The 20970-nt window shown below is 39.1% G+C and overlaps 1 protein-coding gene across 1 annotated transcript; it reads left to right on the forward strand.

Annotated features, from left to right (window-relative positions):
- On the forward strand, nt 8398-8724 carry LOC104754616 (disease resistance protein RML1B-like). The gene has a single exon (XM_010476840.1). The coding sequence runs from the start codon at nt 8398-8400 to the stop codon at nt 8722-8724; it is 327 nt and encodes a 108-aa protein (XP_010475142.1).

Here is a 20970-nt window from a genome sequence, read left to right on the forward strand (position 1 = left end):
TTTTGGGCTAAAATAATTAACAAAATTTCCCCAATAATAATAAAAAATTATTAAGAACTCATAATGAACAAAAATTATATCAGTTTTAATTTCCTAAAAAGAACCAAATTTGTTTTTCTATTTGGTCCGGATATTGACGGACTGGCATTGGTTATTCTAAATCAAATTTTCTTGACATCAATAACAAAAAAAAAATGCACAAATAGTTATGGGAGGCAATGATTGGCATATTAGTGAACGGAGGCGACCAAGCAAAACAAAAAGCTCCGAACATTTTACGCATGTCCGTGAAAACAGTAATGATGTCAAGGTTACGTATTTTTACACATATTTTACTAACTATTTTGTATTTCATAACACTATTTACTAATTTGTATTTTTTTTTTAATGTTACAAGAACAGTCGGAGTATCTCAAACATCAATACTGGAGTAGTTTACAAAAAAAAATTCCGGATCTGTTGGTGCAAAGTGCAGAATATTGTCTTCATACACTGCAAGGGGATTTCGTATTCTACTTCACTGACAAAAAATAAAATTTACATCTATAAATTAATTTACACTATATATTATTTACATAATAGTTTAATAATTTTTATTTTTAGATATTATCAATATAAATTAATAAAATGTATCTCAACATTATTAATTTATAGAGATTTTACAGTATATTCTTATTTTTAGTTCTAATTACAAAAATATCATTCAACATATTCTATTTTCACTGTTCATAATCTGCTCGATAACACTTTACATCCAAGATAAGACATTGTTCGTCATATGATATAGTAAATAGATTTTGTAATTTTAGCGAATAATCACGATACTTTACAATTTTACATATATTGATATCTGTTATAAACTAGAGGATTTAGAGACGAAATCTCTTGTTTTATTAATGATGAAACTCGAGGTTACAACATATATATAGAGATTACAAGGACTTAAGTTAAACCGACATAAGACTAAAGGATCGCCGACGGGCTTTGGCTAATGGGCCTAATGCGCGCGGACTAAGTATGGCCGAGAGGCCGAGTATAGACGGACTGGATAATGGGCCGGTCGATGAAGTCCACTAAGTGTTTTACAACACTCTTCCTTGGACGATATGACCGTGCCATTGTTGGATGGGATCGCTGCAATGTGCTTAGGGGATGCTGTCTCATTAAAACCTTACCAGGAAAACCCATTGGGACAAAACCTTAGTGAAGGAAAAAGAGTACATCACACATTGCTCCCCCTGTTCCAAACATCCCTCCAGGTCCTTAAGCCTCCGCATTCCAATCTGGTGCGTGAGCTTCCTGAATGTTGGTGTCGTTAATGCCTTGGTGAAGAGATCGGCTGAGTTGTCGCATGACTGAACTTGCACCACTTGAACTTCTCCGGCCTTTTGTAGTTCATGTGTGAAGAAGAACTTTGGTAGTAGGTGCTTCGTCTGATCTCCCTTGATGTAACCTTCCTTGAGCTGTGCGATGCAGGCTGCATTGTCTTCATATAGTGCTGTTGGCTCCTTATTATCAATATTGACCAAACACTCTAAAATTTCTTTGTTATAACATGCATCAGCAAATCCAACTAAAACATCTTTGTTATAGTTAGTATAATATAAACCCAAAATTAAAGTTCCTTGTAGGTAACGTAATGAATACTTAATTTCACTCCAGTGCCTTTGGGTCTAGCAAGAATTAAATCTTGTAAGGAGTTTCACGGCAAAACATAATCTGGTCTAGTGTGGCTAGCCAAGAATATTAACACTCCTACAGCACTGAGGTGTGGCATTTTAGGACTAAGAACTTCTTCATTATCCTTCTTAGGAGCAAATGGATCTTTATCCACTTCTACACTTCTCACAACCATTGGGCTAGTCAATGAGCGAGCTTACTCCATATTAAATCTCTTGAGTACCTTTTCTGTATATGCCATTTGATGCACAAGGATTATATTGTTTCTGTACTCAAGTTGTAACTCCAAACAGAATTTTGTCTTGCCTAGGTCTTTCATTTCGAATTCTCTCTTGAGATATTCTACTGTTTGGGCGATTTCCCAGAGGTTCCAAGGATGTTTAAATCATCCACATATACTGCTATTATCACAAGTCCCTTATTCGCGAATTTCTTTATGAATATACATGGACTGATCGGGTCATTCCTATAACCTTCCTTAGCTAAATATTCACTTAGCCGGTTATACCACGTTCGACCACTCTGTCTCAGTCCATAAAGCGATTTGTCTAGCCTTATGCAGTATTGGTCTCTATAACTCTTCTTATCTTTGAGTTCTATACCCTCTGGTAATCTCATTATCCAGTGGACCATATAAGTATGTGGATACAACATCCATTAACCACAAAACTAGTTTTTCTTATAGCCAGACTTTATTAAAGTCGTTGCATCCATCATAGGGAGTATGTCTTTTCATAATCTATGCCAGGTCTTTGAGAGAATCCTTGTGCTACAAGCCGTGCTTTGTATCTCACAATTTCACTTCTCTTTCTCACAAAGACCCACTTATGTCCAACTGGCTTTAATTTCAGGTGTTATCCTTAAGGTCGGACCAAACACACTACTCTACTTCTAAGAGTTAAGCTCCACGTCAATAGCTTTTCTTTGCTTTGAGTGCACTCTAATATAGACGTGGGCTTTAGATCCTCATTTGTTTCAAGTGCTACCTTGTATGCATAATATGTCGACATCTTTGTGGTTCCATTATATTCCAGACATGATATAGTTTCTTGTGATCTCATTGTTGTTAACTCCTTCAGGCTCTTGAGGTTCAGCGTCCTGAGTCTCACTTGGTGCCTTAGGAGTTTCTGTGACAATGTCTGGCTTTTCTATAATTCCCTTAGCCTCGGTCTGATATGCACCTCTTTTACTTTTCCGAGGATTTTATCTTTGGAACCTTTCTGTAGCAACTTGTTTATTGTGTCCCTCTTGAACATCAATACGTAATGGTGCATTACAAGCTGGTATGTACGATTTTCTTACTTTCTTTGGGTCAAATGGAATCTGGCAATTTATTAGCTAGCTGTTGAAGATGTATAATCTTCTGAACTTATGCATCACATGCTATAGTTCGAGGATCTTGCCAATCTAAGGATGTTTGATTCCATATTAGTTTTGACCAGCTTGCTAGTCTCTCCACCTAACATAGGGAATTCGGATTCTGTAAACTTACAGTCCGCGTATCTGGCCACAAATAAATCACATGTGGTTGGCTCAAGATACTTTATAATGGTGGGAGACTCATATCCAACGTATATTCCCATTCTTCTTTGAGATCCCATCTTCGTGGATGCAATATAAGCGGCACACCCGAATATTGTTTTAGATGGGATATGTCTGGCTAATGACCCGTTGGGAATATATATTCTCACTAGATGGCCTGATGCGTATAAGTTCTGTTGCATGTAAGACCGCGTGTCCCCAAGCGGACACAAGAAACTTCGATCTCATTTACAATGGTCGAGCTATCATTTGTATTTGTTTAATGAAGGATTCAGCTAATCCGTTTTGTGTATGAACATGTACCACAGGATGTTCCACACTCACCCCCATGGACATACAGAAATCTTTAAACGCTTGGGATGTAAAGTCTTAAGTGGGAAGTCTGGAAAATGTGCTCTTAATCTTATGATTTGAGCTAATAGCCTAGCAAATGCTAGATTTCTTGTGGATAACAAGCATAAGTGGGACCATCTGGTTGATGCATCTATCATCACCATGAAAAATCAAAATGTCCCACATGGTGGGCGTATTGTTCCACATATGTCACCTTGTATCCTTTCCAGAAAATTTCTTTGCTGACTTTTACTTGTGATGGTCTTATAATAAGTTTCCCTTGTGCACATGCTACACAAGTGAGATTTTAGGGAAAACTTTTCTTTCTTTGAGGTTGTGCCCTTTCGAACTCTTAATCAGTTTACGCATCATGTTCGAACCCGGCTGGCCAAGCCGGTCATGCCATAGAGTGAATTATTCGTTGAATATTTTCTTTCTTTGCTTTGCCAAGTTAGCTTCTATCATGTTAATCTTAGCATGGTATAAACCAGAGGCTAGTGCAGGTATAGTCTCTAGGATCTTCTTTTGTCCTTTCACATTTTCTGTAATGTAGAGGAACTCTTTAGATCCTTCACCCTTGGTTTCAATATGATAACCATTTGACCTTATGTCTTTAAAGCTCAATAAGCTTCTCTTAGAGCTGGGTGAGTATAAGCATCACATAACTCAATGTGTGTGCCGTTAGGCAACAGTATGTGAGCTTGACCGTAGTTCTATAAGATTTGCTATACCCGCAATTGTACTAACATTGGCATTTTCATTATATGTCCTCGGCCATTTCTATAAATAGGACAATAATTTTATGTTTTAATTTAATAAAACAATCATATAAAATAAATCACTGGATTTAAACCAAAGTAATTATTCAATCAAATTCAAAGCATAGAAATTAAATTAATACACCACATGAGTGTAATTATTGTTCTTTAGGCAATCACAAATCTCATAATCCAATTTAGTCATCATTCTCATGGTTGAAATTTCTTTCACCATCGAGATGAACCAGGTTAGCTTATGGGTTCTTCTTCAAAGCTTCTTGATATGCATCAATGAGATGTTTGGGTGTTCTTGCAGTTCTTGGCCCAGTGATTTGACATACCACATTGGTGTCAAAACGATTTGGCCTTGGTGTGTGGTTTAAAGGACCCACGGCCCCTACCACATCTGTGGCCTCCATGGCTAGCCTGGCCTCTTTGACCACTACGTTCTCTACCACCACGGCCACGGCCGTAGTGTCTTTCTTTGTGGACGTAGTTGGCCTCCTTAGGCTTTTTAGGCTCTCTAGGCTCTACTGCATTTTTCTTTCCCAAATCAACCTTGTGAGTTTCATTGCACTTTTCATTTATTATTGCTCATTGTTTTGCTCAGCAAGCAGCCAACAAGATATGAGGTCTGCATGGGTCTTAAACCTCTTAGTGTGAAAAGAAGAGAATATCTTCTCTAGCAGATCTTTCTTAGTAACCTCAGTACCACACATCCTTAGGATTGAGACAATCTTAAAAGCTCGAGTTATACTCATCCAGGGATTTGAATTCCTGGTTCCTTAGGTGTTCCAATCGAATTGAGCCTTTGGTAGGAGAACCATCTGTTGGTGTCCATATTTGTTTTTCAACTCTGTCCAAAAGTCAATAAGAACTTCTATGGTGAGGTACTAATTCTTAAGACTCTCAGCAAGGTGTGCATATGCATAATCACCTTAAATATATTTTCTTAGTGCAATCACCCACAATGTGCCCGATTATATCATGCGGTATTTAAGACAGAACCATGTAATTAATTTGGATCATGCCATGCTGTATTTAAGACCGAACCATGGAATTATTTTGGATCATGCCATGCGGTATTTAAGACCGAACCATGGGATTGTTTTAGTCTTTAGGTCATGCGGTATTTGAGACCGAAACATGCCTTGATTTTACTCATAATTTCGAACTTAGTTCATGCAGTATTTGAGACCGAAACATGCCTTTATTATACTCAATTTTCGTGGCTTTAATATGCATGCAAAGACAACAAAATCAAATAGATAATGCATGCAATAATTTCTTTAATTTCTAGATAGAATTTCCTTTTCTATGTTTTCCTTTTTAGTCTAGGATTTAGTTCATTTTTTTTAAGAGTTTTAGGAACTTATCCTAATCAAATATTTAATCCGAAATTTTATGTTTTAATTTATAGAATATTAACAAAAGTTTTTATTCTCAATCGGATTTATTCTTAATACACAAGACTAAAGTTTCTTAAATTTTTAGGATAATTATTGAGATTTATGGAAGTTATCATAATAGTCTCGACAATCCTAGAACAAACCTTTGAATTCAAGTTTTGTGTTTTAACAATCATAGGGTTTTATTCATGCAGCCGGATTTACAAGTTATGATTCAGTTGATTCTATAACATCCTATATGTAATCCGATTTCTTTTATGATGCATGAATGATCCAAGTTTTAATATCCTAGAACAGTTTGATTTATTTCTTTCTTATGAATCTAACAATTTAGTTCTAGGTTCTTATGCAACAATCAAGCAATCAATCAATAGTTTTTAAGCTTGATATAATATGGTGCAATTTCTCAAACAATCTAACAACCTAACAACCGATTTTAAGTTTTAGGATTTATGGAATTTAAACTTTGTTAGATTGTGTACTTGGATGTTTTAGGGTTCAAGTGATCTTTAATATCCAGGTTCGATTATATGATTTTAAGAAAGCTTTGAGATCTTATTACCTTCCACCAATACGGGTTGACTGGAATTGATCTGGGAGCTAAAGACCTCAGATATACCTTACGAACCTCCATGAACCACGAACCTCGAACAGCTTCAGATCTGCTATCGTCAGGAACCTCGAACCGCGATCCATGGACTGCTATCGACCCGATCCTCGTACGCTATCGAACTGCTTCCGGACTGCTCTCGGACAGATCCTCGCATTGCTCCCGCACCGCTCTCGGATGCTTCCCGGAACCGCGAACAACAAACCTTCGATAAGTCTCGAACAAAACCAAACAAGACTCACCCCGGATAGAACTCGGATGTTACTTCGAGTAAACACCGATCGCCGAAGGTAACTTCGAACAGAAACTCGCGCGGACCAAACTCGGATGTATCTTCGAGCGGAATCCGGACCGCGGACGATGGTCGATCGCGAACAAGGAGTAATCGCCGAGAGTTTTGGATTACCGTCAAGGGTTTTGGATTATCTCCGAGATCGGATGATAGATCGTCGGGTTTGATCGAGTAAGAGGCGGCAGCCGATTAGGGTTTTGTGGGCGGCGGTTTTAGGGTTTTAGGATTAGAGGCTATCGTGCTGATAACGTGTTATAAACTAGAGGATTTAGGGATGAAATCTCTTGTCTTATTAATGATCAAACTTGAGGTTACAACATATATATATAGATTACAAGGACTTAAGTTAAACCGACATAAGACTAAAGGATCGCCGACGGGCTTTGGTTAATGGGCCTAATGCGCACGGACTAAGTATGGCCGAAAGGCCGAATATAGACGGACTGGATAATGGGCCGGTCGATGAAGTCCACTAAGTGTTTTACAACAACATCGATATAAACTTGTTTTCAATCTAATTTTAATGATATTATTTTCTGATATCCATTATACTATTTATCACTAATAGTCAAATAATTTTTGAATTGTGTATATAACTATATTATTTATAGTTAAATATTATAATATCATGATAATTGCACATCGTATGTCTTAGATGCATAATTATTGAGTTAAACGAGTTATCGTATCTTACAATATAATATAATAATATGGGCTATATTAATTAATATACATGGTTCACTGAAATATAAATTATATAGTCTCAGTTTTTTTTTTTCGTCATTATATAGTCTCAGTTATAAATTTATTAGTTCTCTGATTCTCTCTCTTCCTCCTTTTTTAAACCACATTTTATTTGAGCAATAATAGCTTTGACCAACCTCGCCATAGCAATCGGTTTGCTTCTCATCTATCAAATTTTAAGTTTTTGCTAGATCTTGTACCAAAAGACTACTCTTAAAACTCTCATTAATTTTGCTATATTTTTTTTTGTCAACCATTGGGCCACAACTAGCTGGCCAATTAGCCATATTCCTACATTCGTAAGAAGCAGGACTCGATCCTTGGTGTGATGGTGCCTTCTACAAATGGACTTACCTCCTGCTACTGTACTAAGGTCACTTCACTTTGCTATATTTATTGTTTGCTTATTAATCACTTCCCAGGTCAGTTCGCTCTCTATATTTACCTTATGCGAGAGTTTAGAATGTGGAGATATCTTGATGTTGGTTTCTAGTTGTCAATAAATAATTCAGTGCCTGGAGTTCAGCGGTCAATAAAACTTGGATTCACCGGCATATTCAAAGGAGAAAGGAATCAGAAGGTAGAGAAGAAAGTTGCATCAGTCTCATGGCTTCTTCTTCTTCTTCAAAGGAGGTACCAAGTCTTTACGAGCTTCCATGGTCCAGATGTCCGTAAAGGTTTTCTCAGTCACTTATACAATCACTTCGCAAGCAAAGGTATCACCACTTTCAGTGATCAGGAGATCGAGAGAGGCCACACGATCGGGCCTGAACTTGTACAAGCAATTAGAGCCTCGATTGTGTTGCTCTCGGAGAAGTATGCTTCTTCCAGCTGGTGTTTGGATGAACTCGTTGAAATCTTTACATGCAAAGAAGATCAGAAGCAGATTGTGATGAATATTTTTTACCAAGTTGATCCCTCCGATGTTCGGAAACAGAGCGGAGACTTCGGGAGCGCTTTCGAGAAGACTTGTCAAGGGAAAACAAGGAAGTGAAGCTTCCACTTAAATGTTTTCAACTTAAATGTTTAATGGGGAACCTCAAGGGAAGTCTTAAGATCACAGTGGGTGTTGATGAGCATGAATCCAAGGAGTCTCTGCAACAGCTACTTCTGTCTAAGATTTTGAGCCAAGAGAATATGAAGACAGATCATTTAGGTGCAATAAAAGAATGGCTACAAGATCAAAGAGTGCTCATCATTCTTGAAGATGTAGATGATCTAGAGCAATCAGAGGTGTTGGCTAAAGAACTTTCTTGGTTTGGCTCTGGAAGTCGGATCATCGTAACTACAGAAAATCAGAAGATTTTGAAGGCACATGGGATTCAAGATATCTACCATGTGGAAAGAAGCTCTTGAGATCTTATGTCTCTCTGCTTTCGGAAAAAGTTCTGTACCAGAAGGTTTTGAAGAGATTACATATAAAGTAGCAAAGCTTTGCGGTAATCTTCCATTAGACCTTTGTGTCGTGGGTTCATCTATCTTTGCGTGGTGAGACCAAAGAAGAGTGGGAACTTAGTGTGGAACAGTCTACCGATGGGAAGCTCTATCTACCGATGGGAAGGTAATGATGCACACTATCTACTCCAAAAATTGGGTAGGCTGGAACAGTCTAGCGAGCCAGGAAAGCGTCAGTTTTTAGTAGAAGCCGAAGATGTTCTGAGTTTACTTGGTACAGTCTAGCAAATACATCAGTAAGTTCTTACATATATTTTACTTGGTACTTCTTGCTTATTGTGATAACAAACTGATCAACCAATATTTTTTTGGGTACATGTTAGAGTGCAGAATCTGTCATTGGTATATCTTTTGATATGTCCAAGACCAGGGAGTTGCCTCTAAGTGCACGAGCATTTGAAAAAATGTGTAATCTCCAATTTTTAAGAGTTTACATGGGGGCAGTGTTCTAAAACGCGGGCGCTTTGCCCGTATATGCGCCGCCTATTCTCTATTCGGTCTCGTAACGTATCGAATACATCATATACGGCTTGTTATGCGTTTTGTTATAAAGCGGGCGCCTGGGCACCGCATAGTCCGCGTATACAACACCGCCGAGACGTTGTCTGTACGTTTTCTCAAGTGGACAAAAACCTAGTTTCTCAATACTTAATAAAAAACCCTAAATACAATCCCAACTAATATTGATATCTCTCTGGCTATACCTCGTTTTCATAGCTCATTAAATTGTATTGCTCTTCTCTGTTATTCGGTGTTCCTCTTTGGTTTACCTCTCTACTCCGATTGACCTTCTTCTTAACGTAAGCTGCTTCATGGTCACTTTCGTGTATCGCAATCTTTGTGGTACAGTTCTTTCTTTATTATTTAATATTATGCTATTCTAGTAATAGTTTGTTGATGCCTCTGATACCTTTGGTTTATTGTTCGTGGCTATTCCTCATGAAGTGATTATATACATCGATTGTTACGTTGGAGTAACAATCATGTTCTGTTGTCATGATTTGATTATTTAATTATTTTTGTTTATATTTTTTGTATTGTTTTTCAGTAAAAATTAGAGGGGATTATCATCAAAATTTAGCTGCTATGAACTATGACTGAATTTGCATAAATAACTGCTTTAAAAATATAACTGTTTTATAATTTATATGTTACATATAATTATTTAGTATATATAAATATCCGCCTAGGCTCCGCCTAAACACCCGCATATACAACTAGGCGCTATGCGTTCGTCTATCGTCTAGAGAGAGCCTAGCGCGTTTTAGAACACTGCATGGGTGGTTCCAATGCAAATGTTAGCTTGGGTACACTAGAGGAATTTCTACCTTGGTGAATTACGTTATACAGTCTACCTTGGTGAATCACAATAATGTTTGCATCGGCCTTGGTGAATTACAGTCTACAATTGGCCCTAGAACTTGCATTCTATGGAGTGATCTGATTTTGGAGATCCTTAAGAACATCTGGCGGCTGAGACTGTTTTACAAAAGCTTCTCCTGGTTCAAAGCCTAAAATGGCCATTTGAATGAGTCTTGAGTTCTATACAATTTTTACAATTTTTCTTATAAGATCAAAGACTTGAAAATATAAGAACACCTTTCTTATTAGATTTAGAAAACTCTCTCAAAAACTAAATCTCTCTTTCTCTCAAGTCTCATGGAACACCTCTCCATAGACTCATATATTTATATGTTCTAACTTTTCCTAAACCTATTAGGATTAACATATTACATCTTTAAGACTTTAGGAACTTTTCCTTTTCCTATTCTATCTCTTTAGGCAACTTCCTAGAAGATAGCTTGTCATACAAGTTGGAATTATCCAACATTCTCCCCCTTAATTCCAACATGAACCTTGGGAAGCTTGATCTCTTCAACTCCAAGTAAACTCCTCATTTCCTTGAATTTAATCCGTCCTAGAGGCTTCGTAAGAATGTCGGCCTTCTGTTCTTCTCCTGGCACATGATCAACTTTGATTTGACCATTTTCTACACATTCCGGAATGAAATGATACTTGGCAAGCATGTGTTTTGTTTTCCCGTGAAAGACTGGGTTCTTGGTTAGAGCTATGGCTGATTCATTATCAATTCTAAGAAGGATCTTCTCTCCTTCCACGCTCAGTATCTCGCTCAACAACTCCTTGAGCCATATTGCTTGTTTTGCAGCCTCCGTAGCAGCCATGAACTCTGCCTCGCATGATGATAATGCAACAGTAGGCTGTTTCTGTGTTGTCCAAGTGATAGGCGATGAATCATAGTAAAAGACATGACCCGTGGTGCTCCTCCCATCGTCAATGTCAATTTTGTGACTACTGTCACTGTACCCTATGACCTTTCTTGATCCATCCCTCTTAAAGAACAAGCCATAACTCATAGTTCCTTTCACATACCTTAGAACATGCTTGATTGCTTGTCCGTGTGACACTCTCGGACTATGCATATAGCGACTAAGCACTCCAACTGCGAAAGACAAATCTGGTCTTGTATGAAGAAGGTATCGCAAACATCCAATGGTCCTTCTGTACCTAGTCGCATCAATCCCTGTTTCTTTCTCTGCCTTTGACAAACTCAGTCACGGCTCCATCGGTTCATGAGTTGAATTGCAGGAACCCATCCCTGCATCAATAAGAATCCCTTGAGCGTATGCTTCTTGCTTGATTCTTATTCCATCTTCTCCTTGGAAAACTTCTATGCCAAGGTAATAAGTTAGTTTTCCCAAATCTGACATTTCAGACCTCCTTGACATATCTTCTTTGAACTGCTTGATGACCTTGAGTGAAGTCCCTGTCACAAACAAATCATCAACATAGATAGCCACAATCAAAAACTCCTTATCCTCTTTCTTGCGATAGACTGTTGGTTCCTTCACACACTTCTTGAAGTTCATCTCCTTAAGAACTTGATCAAGTTTTAAATTCCAAGCTCTTGGTGCTTGACGCAGTCCATATAAAGCTTTATGAAGTTTATATACTCAATCCTCTTCTCCCTTCTTCTCAAACCCCTCAGGTTGAGTAACATAGACCAACTCTTTTAATTCACCATTAAGAAAAGCTGTTTTCACATCCAAGTGATGAATCTCCCAACCTCTTGTTGCCGCGAGTGCTATCAGAAGCCGTATTGTCTCGATTCTTGCCACTGGAGCGAAGACCTCATCGAAATCAATACCTTGTTGCTGCACATACCCCTTTGCAACTAACCTCGCTTTATACTTACTCACCGAACCATCAGCCTTTCTCTTGAGTTTGTAGACCCACCTAACTCCTATAGGTTTGACACCAACTGGTTTATCCACAAGCTCCCAAGTGTTGTTCTTTATAATCGAATCTAGTTCAATTCGCATAGCATCGATCCACTCTTTTATCTTTCCAGCTTCAAGATAATTCTCTGGTTCTCCATCAATTGTTAAGAACAACTTGCAACTCTCTGCTTCTGCGAACAAGACATAATCATTGAGATGTTGTGGTTTTGTTACCACACGACCAGACCTTGTCACCAAAGGTTGTACTACTGCAGCCTGTTGTTGTACTACTGCAGCTTGTTGTTGTACTTGGTTCTCGACAATCTCATCATCCTCATTGTCTTCTTCATTTTCTTCCTCTTCCTCATTATCATGATTTATAGCTTATTGGTCTGCATTTTGCTGGTCGTTTTCTTGACCATTGTCATGTCCACCACCATCTTCTATAAAACCTTCTTTGAAGAGTTTAAATGCTCCTGGTTCACCTTCTGACTCCACTGTCGCAGATGACCAGTCCCAAGCCTTATTTTCATCAAAATCACATCTCTACAGACCACTACTTTCTTAGCAATCGGATCATAGAGTCTATACGCCTTAGAACCAGGTTCTGTACCGAGATTGATCACTTTCCTTGATCTATCATCCAGCTTTTTCAACTGTGGTCCATTGACCTTTGCATAAGCAACACAGCCGAACACTCTCAAGTGTTCAATGTTTGGTTTCTTGGACATGAAACACTCATATGGAGTCTGACCATTCAAGGCTTTTGTGGGCACTCGATTGATGAGATAAGTTGAGTGGCGAACAGCTTCTCCCCTCATATTATTCGGAATCAACATTCCCTTCATCAAGCTTCTTGTCATCTCCATCAATGTACGGTTTCTTCTCTCTACTACACCGTTTTGCTGTGGTGTATATGGTGCAGTCAAGTGTCTAGTAATACCATTCTCCTCGCAGAACCGATTGAACTCACCTGAAGTGAACTCTCCTCCTCTATCGGTTCGAAGAGTCTTAATAGCCAACCCACTCTGTTTTTCAACAAAGTCTTTAAACCTTTTAAAACGTTCAAAGGCTTCGCTCTTTTCTCTAAGTAGCATCGTCCACATATACCTAGAGAAATCGTCAATTAGCACAAAAACGTAGCGGTTGTTGGCCGGCGTTTGTGGTGAAATCGGACCACACAAGTCTCCGTGAACCAACTCCAAAGGTTGCGATGCACGAAAACAGGTTTTAACTGGGAAAGAACCTCTTGTTTGTTTCCCTACTAAACACAAATCACACACATCCTTCTCATGAATCCTGTGTGGCATTCCTACAACCATGTCCTTTTGAACCATATTCTTCATGACTGCAAAACTTACATGCCCCAGCCGAGCATGCCAACGCCATGTAGCCTCACCACTATCAATCTGCAGACACATTGGCAAACTAATCTCCATCGGAGTCTTGTATAAACGATTTGATGATCTAGTAACTCTAACAAGCAGCCTTCCACATGGGTCTAGAAGTGTTAGAAAATCCTTTTTCATGTTCACCTCACATCCTCCTTCTGTCGCTTGTCCTAGACTCAATATATTGTGCTTGAGTTGGGATATGTAGTAAATTTCTTTGAGTGCTCTTATCTCGCCTGTTTTGCACACAAAGTTAATGGATCCTTTCCCAAAAATATCAACATATGAGCCATCACCAAATCTTACTTTCCCCTTAATTCTTTCATCCAAACTGCAAAAGAATTCTCTGTTTCCTGACATGTGATTACTTGCTCCATTATCTAGATACCAAACACTTGCATTGCCTTTGTTGATATCATAGTTCTCCGGAATCACCTTGTCTTCATTGAGGAACTTCGTGCATATAGAGTCCATCTGCCTCTTGTGTCTCATTCAGGTTCGACTCCTGATTATGGTTCTGTATCGGCTTGTTGGTGCAAGTCGTTGCATAATGTCCAGGTTTGTCGCATCTCCAACAAATTATTTTGGATAGATCCTTCTTCTGTTGCTTTTGGTTCTCTTCTTTGGGTTCTCCTCCTTGGTTTTGGCCATTGAATCTCCCTCGACCCCTGCCTCTACCGAAACCACCTCTTCCAAAGCTGCCTCTACCATAGCTTCCTCTACCGTAGCTGCCTCTACCTCTTGATCCTCCTCTAAAACCTCCATATCCTCCGCGATTATTAGAGGTATTAGTGAACATTAACTTCCCTTGATCTTCGATCGGACTCACTTCACCAATTCGCTCCTCATAAGCTTTTAGTCTTCCCACAATATCCACAAATGTTGTGGTGTTCAAGTCAAGGACTTGCTCTAGAGAAGCTACCATATGGATAAACTTTGCTCTAGGCAATCCAGTGAGAAACTTCTTTACAAGTTTCGATTCATCAATGGTCTCTCCCAATGATGCTGACTGCGATGCAAGGCCTGAGATCTTGCCTGCAAAGTCATCTACTGTATATGAATCATTCATCTTCAAACGTTCTAGTTCAGCTAACAGAGTTTGAAGTCTAGCCTCCTTTACACGCTCCGCTCCTTGGTGACGTGATCGGATGGCTAACCAAAGTGATTTGGCTGAATCTTGCTCTCCTATTTGCAAGATAAGTGATTCTGGAACAGACTGAAACAGAAGTGCAGTTGCAATATCATTCTTCTTTTCATCTGTGGATCCAGGATCAATAACATCCCATACCTCGCTGACTCGAAGTATGATCTTCATTCTCATCGACCAAACTGTGTAATTGGTCGGTGTGAGCAATGGACATTGGATCAATGGAGCTCCAAGGTCTTTTGTTCGTAGATTTGATTCGGCCGCCATGCTTTATCATAGCTCTTTTCCACCGGTTCTAGATCAGAAGCACAACCTTGCTCTGATACCAAATATAAGATCAAAGACTTGAAAATATAAGAACACCTTTCTTATTAGATTTAGAAAACTCTCTCAAAAACTAAATCTCTCTTTCTCTCAAGTCTCATGGAACACCTCTCCATAGACTCATATATTTATATGTTCTAACTTTTCCTAAACCTATTAGGATTAACATATTACATCTTTAAGACTTTAGGAACTTTTCCTTTTCCTATTCTATCTCTTTAGGCAACTTCCTAGAAGACAGCTTGTCATACAAGTTGGAATTATCCAACATTGCTAAGATGTTTGCTACTGGGAAGATAGCAATTACAGTTTTGCTACTGGGAAGATAGAGCAATTGCGGCTCCTGCAGCGGCAGCCACAGCTGCTACAACCATAGCGGTAATGGGTGCTATTTGGAGGCCGCCATTTCCACGGGAGAGTCTCCTCAAGATCAGCTTGCAGGACTTGTCAGCTTCTTTGTAAATAATACTATTGGCTACTCCTTCAGCGATGATGGCTTTTTCGTTCTACAGACATAGCAGGTGAGGTCAGAGAAGAAAATATGGGTGAAGTTAGGTATATCTTAGACGAGTCTAAAGAGAGACATTACCTTCATCCTGAAGCTATATATAGTATGCTTGACAGCGAGAGTATCACTTGGTGAAGATGATAGTGTGAGGGAATGATCCTTCCAGTCATCTACAAGCTTTTTAAGAAGAGCAACACTAGCTACTATGTTCTCCTCATAGAGATTATCCCAGTGCTTAAAGCAATCAACGTTTCTGGTCACGCAACAGATAGCGATTGCTATAGCTTCCTTGGCTTGAACAAGATTTCCTGTGTAACAACGGAAATCCATTACAAGTCTATTTGGCAAACAGAGAGAGGGAAGTAGATATACTCAAGGATTCAAGGTTTTCGTTTGTTACCAGCACCTTCTCCAGCTAATCTCAATGAAAACGTGAATATCTGCTTCATTTTGTTGCTTCCTGTCGCATTCTCTGGTGCAAGGGCTACTTCCTTCAACAAGGGATAGATTGCCTCAAACCTATTTGTTGCCTGTGGGCACCATGCTTGTGATCAGAAACGATAAGCGCATGCATTAAGGTTTTGATTTGTTTAATATAAATTCCAACACTTACCTCTACTCTAGCGGATGAAGCAGGAAATGTATGTTGCACCAAGATCTTAAATGAAGTCTGTGGAATCAGCCGCTCTCCCTCCCAAACAGCTTCATTTAGAAGGATGGTCCGAGCCTCTGGATTCGACAAAATCCTAAGTGCATAAACAAGATCAGATGGTTGTTACATTACATACAGCAGAGGAGGGAGGGAGATGAAAAGAAAAAATGGACTCACATCTCAACAAATTGCAGGATGAGATCCATTGCCTGAGGGCTGTAGCACTTGTTACTACCGACTAGTGGGAGCAAGTTACGTGACCATGAATACAAGCCAGCTAATAAAGCACCTTGGGAGGCCTGTATAAAGTTGGAAAGTTAAACAAAACACACAAATTTCTGGTAGAGTCCTAGCTAGTTCACAGAATAAAAAGATAATAATAATATTAACATGACATGAACCTGAGCCATCATCCAAATAATAAAGGGAAGCTTGCCCTCGCCTTGATAAGTAGGTCTGTCCCTCATCTTTGGCAAAACAGTAGTCAAAGCATCAGGTTTACAACGCAACAGCATGGCTAATACAACAAATATTGCCACCTACAAGTAGAAAACAAAACATCGGAGTCTCAGTCAATTAATCAATATCAATTTATGACACAAAATTGATGCGTTTTAATTACCTTAGATAGGTCATCATTGTTTTGTTTTCTTTTGACAACTCCAGGCCATTCAGTGAGAATGAGATCAGACGCCCACATTACAAAGCCACGTAGTGATGCTTCACATGGAACTTTGTTGATAAAACTAACTGATAATTCGTAGACAGATGTAGGAATTTGAGAAAACGGAACCTATATTTTATTTAATTAAGAAGAAACAAGATATGATCAGCTTCAAGAAACTAATTAACCAACGTCTATAGACTTGATAAGAAACTATATATGCTCGCTCACGTGGATCAGCGTGGATAAAGGAGTCTCCTGGAACATCTTGACCCATCGGAATGATTCTTGGGAAAGTTTACCATCATAGTATTCCACGAATATCAACATCTGCTTAGTTGGAATAGGCCAATGCTCGTCCTATTAAACAAACAAACAAGATCGAGTAAGTTTAATAAGTTTTGATTAAATACTGGGTTTAGGGAGGGTTATCGAAATTAAACAAGCAGCCTGCATGCACATACCAATGTTACGGCGAGGAAAGCCGCAAGATCTGAGGGAACGATATTTGCCACAGCTTCGGACAAAGACGTTATGGCCTTTTCGGTTTCCTCGGCCGTCGTAGCTGCCTGTTAGTTAAAAAACAAAGACTGAAAGCGATTGCTGTAGCTTCCTTGGCAAGAAAAGGATTTCCTTTAACTACACCATCTCCAAATAATTTAAAGGAAAGAGTGAATATCTGTTTCACTGTGTTGCTTCCTGGTGCAAACGCTACTTCCTTCAAAAAGGTGTAAACTGTCGCCTGTGCGCACCATGCTTGTGATCAGAATCGACAATCGCATTAAGGTGTTTGTTTTGTTTATACTACTACTACTATTTACCTCTACTCTAGCGGATGACGCAGGGAATGTAAGCCGCACCAAGATCTCAAATGAAGAAGGTGGAATTATCAGCTGATCTTCCTTCCTAACAGCAGCTTCATCTAAAAGTATGGTCCGAGCGTTTGGCTCCGACAAAATGCTGATTTAAAAAGAAAAACAAGATCAATGGTTGTTGCATATTACATACAGTAGAGGAGGGAGAGGGAGATGAAAAGAGAAGAGAAAAAATAAAACTGGACTCACATCTCAACAAATCGCAGGATGAGATCCACTGACTGAGGGCTGTAGCCCTTGTTATTATCGGCTAGTGGTAACAAGTTATTCACCCATGAATACAAGCCAGCAGATTAACCACTTTTGAAGTAGGCCTGTCACCATTTTACAGTTGAAGGAAAAATTAACATAAAACACAAATTTCAGACACACTCGTGGTCCTCCTATCCTAGCTAGTTTACAAAAAATTAAAAATAACCTGAACTTTACCAAAAACTTCTTCACACCTTTAACACACTACAAGAAAACCTGCGTTTTGTGACACCGGTAATCGTCACAAATAGGTCGCAAAACACCTGTTTACGACGTTTGAGCGACGTCCTCAAGTGGTCACAAATTTCTCGTCGCAAAATGACAAGCGTCGCGAAAGTGTCGCAATTTTGCAACGATTTTATGACTACTAAATTTGGTCGGTAATAAGCGACTCCTTTAAGACAGTAAATTTTAGTCGTTAATTAAAGACCAAAACGTGACTGCATTTGGAAACGCGTATATACGACTACGTTAGGACGAGTTGTGCGTCGGGGAATCATGACGAAAATGTGGTCGCAAATAAGTGACAAAGTTCGTCTCAATGTAGTCGCAAGCTAGTAGTAAATTTGACGACGAATTTGTGACCTTTTTGTGATTCATGTGTATTTGAGACGAATTAGAGACTCCTGGTTTGGAGAGAAATGAGCGTGTCATTAGTCGCGAAACGGTGAGAAAAGAGTGTGAAAATTTTGCGACTAATGTGTTAGAGACATTGGGTGGTCAGAAATTTGTAACGTATTGGCAACGATTTTGTTAGCTTGCGTAAATGTTTTGGTCTGAAATTAGTCACAATTTTGAGACTTATTTGTTACCAGGTAGTCACTACTATTATTGTTTTACTAATTTAGAAAGCTGAAATCAAATGCTAAAAATCCTGACAATTCAAATATGAAACCTAAAACACCATATTGACCAAAAAACGCAATCCATAACCAAAACATTAACAACATTCATGTTCCAAACAACATTCTTGTCCCAGAAGAGATAATTCAAGTTCCAACAAAAGAGATAATCCAAAAGAGAACACAAACATAAACAACAAGTTCAGAATTGTAGAAGAAGATTAATTCTGAGAGGTAGAGGGAATGACTGAACCGTTTTCATTGACGGTTTGTTCATTGGCAGGTATGGAGGCTGGTGTAGTGCCTTCTCCGGTGGCTGGTGTAGTGCCTTCTCTGGTGGCTGGTGCAGTGCCTGCGGCAGTTGCATCCATATAGTCAGCTAATTCTGGATCTTTTTTCTTCATGAATGAGTAAAGGTTCTCCAAGGTTGAGAGTCGAGAAAGGGCTTGTTGGTGTTCTTCATCTTGTTTCACGAGCTTACGACGAGCATCTTCAAGTTTCTGATTCAACTCCAACATAGATGAGGGAGAAGAGCTTTCAGAAGTCTCTTTTCTTTTCCCTTTGGCCACGGTTTCAGCAAGTCGTCCAAGCCCAAAAGGATTTCCCTTGTCATCTGTTTGAGTACACTGAAAACATGAACAGAAAATGATTAAAAAGCCAAAAAAATCTGAAAGTAGCATCATGCTCTAGGTATAAAATAAAGACAATGTTAAGAAGAGTTAGACATAAATTACCTTTAGAAAGATCTCATTCTGTTGATCAATAGAGAGATTCCGAATAGCTGAGGTTTCAGATGCGTTCTCAGAATTTGCTGGCCCATCCCCATCCATTTGAGTCATGATTTCTTCCAAGTTTTTCTCGTATGCTTCAGCTACTTGTTTCGCTTTTTGATCGACAAATGTTCCCCCAAAAAACACTACTAAGAGGATAATACTCTCTCATCAGCGAACACTTGATTCAGCCATGAAGGATGGCTAAGCGCTACATACGATTGTGACGCTTTTTGCTATGAGATGAGCTCCTCTATTAGCTTTTGGACGCTCCACTTCCAATTTCCCCTGCACAAACAACCTCAGCAGTCTTACCAATTCCCCTGATTCATAATAGAAAGATGACCAAGCTCTCGGTTTTAATACACAGTTCACCATCAGTGTAAACTCCACCGCAATTGTAACGTTTACACATCTATGGCTCACCATGCTTTCCCTCGCCCATCGAATCACTAGAAAACTGGCTTGGTCCTTAGTTTGAACGTTGGAAAAAGCTCTGAGACTGTGAAGCAATAATATTCCTTGTTCGTCTCTCAAAACCCAAGCACCCCCCCTGCAAGTAAGTTTCTTCACGACCAAGACACCCCTACATTGCATTTTAACCATAACCTCTTTGGTGGACTCCACCTGTCTTTTAGAACCCCTCTAAACTCATCCAGATCCCCATCCCGTTCATTCCTTTGTGTTCTGGGGCTCTCCGGCCTCCACTCGCCTTACTTCCCCATTAGAATCCAAACTCTGTGCCGTGAACCACTCCTCCACATCCTCTCTTATTTTTCGCACTGGATGTAGAGGATGGAACCGTTTCCCTTCAAAGCAGAAAGCATTTCTATTTTTTCATATCCTCCATATGATCCATGGAAAAAAATTTCTCAACTGAATGGGCCACTACTTATTATCTCTATTTACCATCAAATGATGCATATTTGAATGAACTGACCCTTTATCATAACCATTCTTAGGGGATGGATAATCCGATAGTGCCCAAACTTGTCTTGCTCCATTACATTCAAATAACACATAGTTAACTGATTCACCCTCTTGGCCGTATGAATGGCATCTCTCGTCTAATCTCATCCTTCTCCGATTAAGCTTTGATAACACTGACAAGGCACCACTCAAAACCTTCCACAAAAAGACTTTAAGCTTAGGATCAGTTTGTAGCTTCCAAATCTGAATTTTAAGCTGATTGAGTGAAGGTTGTACATCTGCTTCTTGGTAGATGTCTTGCCTATTAATCTGTATAGCTAACCAATAGGCTGACTTGACAGAAAAATCGCCACTCTTGTTGAATTTCCATACCAAAAAGTTCTCCTTATCCACTACTGGTTTATTCCTTTTGATCTTGACTACGTCGATGGGCAGGAAATGGTATTCTAATTTCTGATCATCCCAATCTCTTCTCTCCACATCGATAAGCTCTTTGACATCCATATTGATATCTATCAGAGAATTCTTTATCCACGGCGGTCTCATAACTCCA

Source organism: Camelina sativa, chromosome 2 (genome assembly GCF_000633955.1).
Source record: "Camelina sativa cultivar DH55 chromosome 2, Cs, whole genome shotgun sequence".
Taxonomy (NCBI): domain Eukaryota; kingdom Viridiplantae; phylum Streptophyta; class Magnoliopsida; order Brassicales; family Brassicaceae; genus Camelina; species Camelina sativa.